The 7,648-nt window shown below is 50.4% G+C and overlaps 1 protein-coding gene across 1 annotated transcript in view; it reads right to left on the bottom strand.

Annotated features, from left to right (window-relative positions):
• Positions 1-49: 49 nt before the first annotated feature.
• Positions 50-7,648, bottom strand: part of TGM5 (transglutaminase 5) — a 49,105-nt gene continuing 41,506 nt past the window's right edge. The window contains 6 exon segments of the mRNA XM_007467561.1: positions 50-194; positions 356-489; positions 1,637-1,797; positions 2,312-2,674; positions 7,063-7,302; positions 7,408-7,511. Coding sequence (XP_007467623.1) covers positions 50-194; positions 356-489; positions 1,637-1,797; positions 2,312-2,674; positions 7,063-7,302; positions 7,408-7,511 — 1,147 coding nt within the window.

Raw genomic sequence — 7,648 nt, 5'->3', positions numbered from 1 at the left:
TCTTTCCCTGAAGCTTAACATCTACGTGTCCACCTCATTGTCCCAGAATTTATAACCCAAAGTCTACATAGATGTTCCTGTAACCCTTGATGTCTTTAAACTTGTTGCTGCTCAGATTTGCTTGGATCTGCCTTTGGCCACTCTTGAAGGGGACAGTCTCCAGAGTGAGGCTGGCTCTGTTGAGGACTCCAGTGCTGCAGCAGAGAAAGGAGAATGTCAGAAAACCATAGGATTATGATAACCCCACAGTCCCTTTCCACGCAGCAACCAGGCCTCCCCTTTCCCTGTGTCCAGAAAGGACAGTGCTACCCCCAGGATAAGATGGGAGGGAGGGCGGAGCACTCCCAGCACTCACAGGACTCTCTGCCATCTCCTAAAGAGACCACTTCCTTCCACAGTCAGTACACAATCTTCAACCTGCTCCGAGAGGGGGTTTGAAAATATCACCTGTATGAAGAGTGGCCGTTTCACAATGGCTGCTCCTAAAGCCTGAACAGGGAAATCCAGAGACGAGGGAGCAGAGAATTAGTCTCATCCCTCCGTTCACCAAGCATTTATGGAGGGCACTGTTTCCTAGATCTGTTCCTGAAGAGCTGGATTTCCGTGGCCTGTGTTTTTCCAACTATGGACAACTTAATGGGTTGTCAGTAACATTTAAAAAAATGAAATAGAAGAGAATATCAGTGTACATCACACAAGATATTGTTACGTGAAACTTTTACTTCACTTATACATGTATGGATGTTTGTGTAAAATATTTCTACTCAGCCCAGCATATGGAAAGGTCTGATGAGTTGGGAGTCTCCAGTAATATTTCCTCTGCTCCAAGGATTTCATCCAAGTGTGAAATAAGCAAGAGCTCCCAAAGGATTCTCATGCATAATTTGAGTGGATAGAATATTTTTTGGCAGTTTTTGCTTGTTTCTTCTTTTTGCAATCTGACTCCATCTCTTCCTACCCTCTTATCTTAACTGGCTTGATTTCTTTTCACACCAGTGTGTGAGTCAAGAGCAATGGATCATTCGGGACATAGAGAGAAGGAAGTAGCCTCAGGAAACTTGAAGGCACCTTTGGGAACCCTCCCTAAAACAGACTCCAGTGGCTGGGCTTGCCAGACACACCCCACCAGGGGGGCACCCCAGGCTCACTCAGCAGGGTCCAGGGGGCTACTTGGCACTGGGGAGACAGCACTGGCAGGAAGGGCCCTGTGAAGTCTCCGCACCAGAATGTCAGAGAAGGAGGGGTCCTTGGAGGCCATCTGGTCTAATCCCATCATTGACAGTTCAAGATGCAGAAGCCCAGGGGCTTGTCCAAGGATGCACAGCCAGGAAATGGCAAATCAAACCTAAGCTGACCTTTGTTCGGGCAGTGCTCTTCCCCCTCTCAGGACCCTCCCACTTGAGCCCATGTTTCCTCATGTTGACCCTGGGGAAGGCCTCTCATGGTGTAAGAGGTTGGAGACTAAGTGTGTTCAGATAAACCTCCCGCTCCTGGTGAGAGGTTCCTGGAGGCCACAGAAGAGGCAGGGGACAGGAGGGGCTGCTCTCCTGAGCAAGCTCTCAGGGGGCTCCCCCACCACCCCCGGCCCAAGCTGGACCCAAGGAGCCCTCAGGCCACACGCAGGGCTCTTGCCTACATTAATCATGATGCTGGGATAGGCTAAGGTGATGATCTTGTTCACCATGGTCTTCTCGGGACTGCTCTTCTCTTCACCCAGGGCACTGATGCGGATCAGCTTGTCTGTGGACAGGTACTGGCCGTACTGGGAATAGGGGATTTTGCAGGGATAGGTCTTTGCTAGGGAGAGAACACAGGATGAGGTGAGACTCACTGGGGAAATCAGCTGGGCCTGGGTGGATCTGGGGACCCTTCTACAGAGAGGAGGGGGCCAACCTGTACTGATCCCCAGTAAAGTAGGTACTCGGTTTTCAGATGGAGGGGCTGAGAGGAGAAATGGCTTGCCCAGGGTCATTCTGCTGGTAAATGGGTGCACTGAAGCTCTAACCAAGGTCTGGATGACTTCAAAGCTCAGGCTTTCCCCACTAACCCAGGCTGTATTCCTTGAAGTAGTAAAGAAAGGATTGGAGGAGCAGAAGGAGGAGGACAAAGGAAAGAAACAGAAGGAGGAGAGGAGAAGGGAGGGAGAGGGAAGGAAGGGAAGGAGGAAGACTCTGTGCTGGAGGGGACACTAGGAAGACCGGTGTCACAGGGGTCTGCCCTCAAACCCTTGTTGGCTGGCTTGACCCCACTGGCATTTCCATAAGCCACTGTGTTCACAGACTGTCCCCATGCCCATACCCAGAGCCCATACCTTCTTCAGGAGAGAGTGTGATGAAGGCTGTGTCCTGCCAGAATGGGGGCAGGAGGCTGCCATCATGCAGCAGAGACTGGGCACTCAGGTTCACTTTGAGGTCCTTGAGCTGGGGCGACATGTTGAGGGCCAGCAGGACAAACCTTATGTCCCGGCCCATGTCGGGTGGGTCGAGCAGCTGGAATTTCAGGGAGACCTGGACAGCATCACTGGGCCGAAGGGAAGGCGTAGCAAGGCTCCTAGGACTGTCCCTTGGCAGCATGGACCTGGAAGTTTGTGATTCTGTTTGGAGGGAGCCTTGGGACCTTCCAGGCTTCAGCTTCTGAAGAGCCTTCAGAAACACCTGCCTCTCCCGGAGGGAACCTGGGAGGACAGAGCACAGAACGAGCTGTGGGCCAGGCTGACCCAGAGGGTAAACCTTGGCTGAACACCCTCAGCGAAGGCTCCACCAGGGTGTTAAAACCTTCATTTCCAATAACAAAGGCTGCCTACTAGTCATCAAGTCTTCCCAAGAGTCACACTCTGCTGAGCTCTTACACCTTTCATCTTCATATCAACTGTGATATTACTATAATTATTATCATTCCATATACAGATGAGGAAAATGGGGCTCAGAGAGGTCATGTCACTCGCCCAAGTCACACAGCTTGCACAGGGCAGAGTCAAGTGGAAACCAAATTCATCTGACGTGAAAATCTGTGCTCACGACCACTGGACTCTATCCTGCGTTCCCCAAGGGAAAGATGAAGGCTCACAATGCAGAGGAATAAACCTCTTAAAGACAACAGGACAGGGCTTCCCTGGTGGTGCAGTGGTTGGGAGCCCGCCTGCTGATGCAGGGGACACGGGTTCGTGCCCCGGTCCGGGAAGATCCCACATACCGCGGAGCGGCTGGGCCTGTGAGCCATGGCCGCTGAGCCTGCATGTCCGGAGCCTGTGCTCCGCAACGGGAGAGGCCACAACAGTGAGAGGCCCACGTACCACATAAAAAAATTAAAAAAAGAAAAAGACAACAGGACATGGTGTGATTTTCTGCTCCAGGACGAAATTATGGGTCAGTTGAAGACTAATTCCTGGAAATTGAGAAACTGAGAAGCTACGGTGAAAAAAAAAAAAAAAAAAAGGAAATTCAGGCAAGCTGAGTTTCCAGAGTACCCAGGCTTCAGTCCTGGGCAGGCGCTGTGGCCAGGATGTGCAGGAACACTCATCCGTGCTTCCCTAATGATCCCAGCAGCTGCCTTCACTGAGCACTTACTGATTCCCCCCCCAGTGCAGCCCCACAATCTCCCCAGGCTGAGGCCTCTCTTCTCCCCTCACTCTGGGGTCATTCTAAGCCTGGATCCAGGCAGAACAGGTTCTTGCAACATTGCCTTCAGTAAGAGTGAGCCCAGAGAGGTGTGAATCAGACTTAGCTCATCTGTGGGCTGCTCGACCCCCAGATTCTGCCAGTCCAGTGGGAGGAGACAGAATCTGCAGTGTCTGACTGAACAGGACACTCAGGCCCGCTGGAAAGTAGCTCCAACCAACCCCCGCCCCCCCGGCCCGAGTTCACAGCAGAACCCTGTGGACCTCTGTAGCACATGCTGTCAGTGCCCCACTCACATCTCCTTGGCATTTGCTGTTTCAGTGCCCACGTGCCCTAATTTCAAATTCTAGCACCTGCGGCTCTTTGTGGCTTTCTCTGCCACCAGAGCTGACTCCACCAATGCGTGGAGCAGGCCAGGAGTGCTAGGGAAGTTACGCCCCGCAAGGAGCAGCCCTCAACCCCTGACTGAAAGGAGTTGGTGGATAAAGAGCCTCGGCCCCTTGCCTCGTGGGTGGGATAAATCTGTGGTGTTGTTCTGCACTTTACACTAAATCTCTGATAGGGTTGCCAGATTTAGCAAATAAAAATACAGGGCAGTTTCATTTGGATTTCAGATTAACGACAACTAATTTGGGCCATGGTTAGACAACAGCATTCTTCGTCCTGCATTTTCCCAGGCCACCCCACTGGCAGGGCCCCCAGCAGGACTGAGCCCCAGCAGCCCACAGTGCTAACCCCGCCTGACAAGGTGCTCTGCATTGGCTTTCTCCCCTTCCCTGCCTCCCTTGCTCACTCTCCTTCCTTCCAGTAGTTCTTTTTTTTTTTTTTTTTAACCTTTTTTTTCGGTGTATTCCACAGTGGCTTTATCAACTTGTATTCCCACCAATAGTGCATGAGCGTTCCCCTTTCTCCACATCCTTGCCAACACTTGTTATTTCTTGTCTTTTTCATATTGCCAGGTGTGTGTTAGTTTCTGCTTTATAACAGAGTGAGTCAGTTATACATATATATATGTTCCCATATCTCTTCCCTCTTTGTCTCCCTCCCTCCCACCCTCCCTATCCCACCCCTCCAGACAGCCACAAAGAACCGAGCCGGTTTCCCTGTGCCATGCGGCTGCTTCCCACTGGCTATCTACCTTACGTTTGTTAGTATATATATGTCCATGTCTCTCTCTCGCCCTAACACACCTCACCCTTCCCCCTCCCCATATCCTCAAGTCTGTTCTCCAGTAGGTCTCTGTCTTTATTCCTGTTTTACCCCTAGGTTCTTCATAACATTTTTTTTTTCTTAAATTCCATATATATGTGTTAGCATACGGTATTTGTCCTTCTCTTTCTGACTTACTTCACTCTGTATGACAGACTCTAGATCTATCCACCTCATTACAAATAGCTCAATTTCGTTTCTTTTTATGGCTGAGTAATATTCCATTGTATATATGTGCCACATCTTCTTTATCCATTCATCCGACGACGGGCACTTAGGTTGTTTCCATCTCCGGGCTATTGTAAATAGAGCTGCAATGAACATTTTGGTACATGACTCTTTCTGAATTCTGGTTTCCTCAGGGTATATACCTAGTAGTGGGATTGCTGGGTCATATGGTAGTTCTATTTGTAGTTTTTTAAGGAACCTCCATACTGTTCTCCATAGTGGCTGAACCAATTCACATTCCCACCAGCAGTGCAAGAGTGTTCCCTTTTCTCCACACCCTCTCCAGCATTTATTGTTTCTAGATTTTTTGATGATGGCCATTCTGACTGGTGTGAGATGATATCTCATTGTAGTTTTGATTTGCATTTCTCTAATGATTAATGATGTTGAGCATTCTTTCATGTGTTTGTTGGCAGTCTGTATATCTTCTTTGGAGAAATGTCTATTTAGGTCTTCTGCCCATTTTTGGATTGGGTTGTTTATTTTTTTGTTATTGAGCTGCATGAGCTGCCTGTAAATTTTAGAGATTAATCCTTTGTCAGTTGATTCATTTGCAAATATTTTCTCCCATTCTGAGGGTTGTCTTTTGGTCTTGTTTATGGTTTCCTTTGCTGTGCAAAAGCTTTGAAGTTTCATTAGGTCCCATTTGTTTATTTTTGTTTTTATTTCCATTTCTCTAGGAGGTGGGTCAAAAAGGATCTTGCTGTGATTTATGTCATAGAGTGTTCTGCCTATGTTTTCCTCTAAGAGTTTGATAGTTTCTGGCCTTACATTTAGGTCTTTAATCCATTTTGAGCTTATTTTTGTGTATGGTGTTAGGGAGTGATCTAATCTCATACTTTTACATGTACCTGTCCAGTAGTTCTTGAATCTCCTCAGTGATAAACCACTTGTACTCAGGATCCCCCACCAAAATAGCCACAGAGAGAGTGGGGGTGGAGGGGATGATCACCAGTACCCTTGGATGTGTTCAGTGCTTGTCTCTCAGGCTCAGACTCTGAAGTTCCTCTGTGTTGGCCCCAAAGGCTGACACGGACAAACCACAGACACCCACTTGCTGGCCCTCCCAGGAACCTCAGGTTCCCCTGCCCCCACCCCATGTAGTCATGAATCACTCCTGCTCGGGTCCTGCCCCTCACCCTGCTTCTGGCCCTCTTGGACTGCATATTTTTGCTTGGCTCCCTGGTGGTTAAAACTGGTGGTTTGTCTCAGTTTCCAGGAATCAGTCCAGCTGACAGATGTAGATGCCCCTTGCTCTTGCTGGCTTGTGTCAGAAGACCGTGATAGGGCTCCCATCTCTCAGAATCATCCTCTGCACAGGGTGGACGTAGGAGTGAACATTTGGCCTTACGTGGACTTCGGTGCTGGCTGTGGTCTGGCCTGTCCTCCAAACACCCAATGAAACGTGAATCAAACAATAAGCTAAATGAAATTAATAAAATTAATAGGAGAGAGTTTACTCAATCCCCTGCCATCTTCAGTGGGGGGCTGATTTTTTGGGAAGGCAGGGGCAAGGAATTCATACACTGTTGACGGGATGCCTGTCAGTGGCCCTGCAATCAATGTGACCATCTTGTGGAGGGTGCTCACTGGCCTGTGGGGAGTGGGGTGGTGGTGGGCATGAGGAAGTGAGGCAGTGGAGACACCCCATCTGGGACCTTAAAACTGAAGGGCTGGGCTTCCCTGGTGGCGCAGTGTTTGAGAGTCTGCCTGCTGATGCAGGGGACGTGGGTTCGTGCCCCGGACCGCAAAGATCCCACATGCCGCGGAGCGGCTGGGCCTGTGAGCCATGGCTGCTGAGCCTGCGCGTCCGGAGCCTGTACTCCGCAGTGGGAGAGGCCACAACAGTGAGAGGCCCGCATACCTCAGAAAAACCAAAAAAACAAAACTGAAGGGCTGAGGAGACAATGGGCCTGGGTCCTGCCCATCCACACCCCAGAGGGCTGCCCCAGCTGGCAGAGAGGTTCTCTTGGGTAGTGGGGAAGGTGCCTACAGGGATTGGTCATACCTTCTCCGTACTTGCAGTTTTCCGTGACGTCATCCGGCTCATCACTCTGGATGCTCTTGGTGCTGATAAAATTGCCAGCAGAATTGGTGTCCAGGTGAAGTTTCTGCTCCTTCCCTCCAAAGACCAGCCAGGCCATGCAGTCAGCATTTACCATGGAGAAGGCGAAGGCTGTGTCATAGTTCAGATCCACCTCTCCTTCTTGTATGGCTCTGATGGAGGCAGGGTTGTAGCAGCAGAGGCCTAAAGGGGAACAGGGGGGCCTCAGTGGGCTGTGGCTGCAAGGCCGGGTGGAGTCGGGTCTGTTTCTGTGGGAGTGGGCTCTGCCTGTCCTCCCAAGAGCCTCACTGTTGCTCATCTCCTGAGGTGTGGCATCCAGCACCTGCCAGCCTCCATATCCGGGAGGGAGGTCATTCCGGGCCATCCAGCACTCATTCCAGACGTGGAAATTCCTGAGGGAGGAGCCAGAGGAGTGGGCGTCAGATGAAGCTGAGGGAGAGTTTATGATGCTCAAGTTCTTTCTGGAGCAAGGAAGGGGGCGATGAGTGATGGACGGCTAGATAGAAAGACAGGGCACCGCAGGCCTGCA

Source organism: Lipotes vexillifer, unplaced genomic scaffold, assembly GCF_000442215.2.
Source record: "Lipotes vexillifer unplaced genomic scaffold, Lipotes_vexillifer_v1.1 scaffold722, whole genome shotgun sequence".
Classification (NCBI taxonomy): Eukaryota; Metazoa; Chordata; class Mammalia; order Artiodactyla; family Lipotidae; genus Lipotes; species Lipotes vexillifer.
Note: the sequence above shows the minus strand (reverse complement) of the source record. Positions and strands in the feature narration are given on the sequence as shown.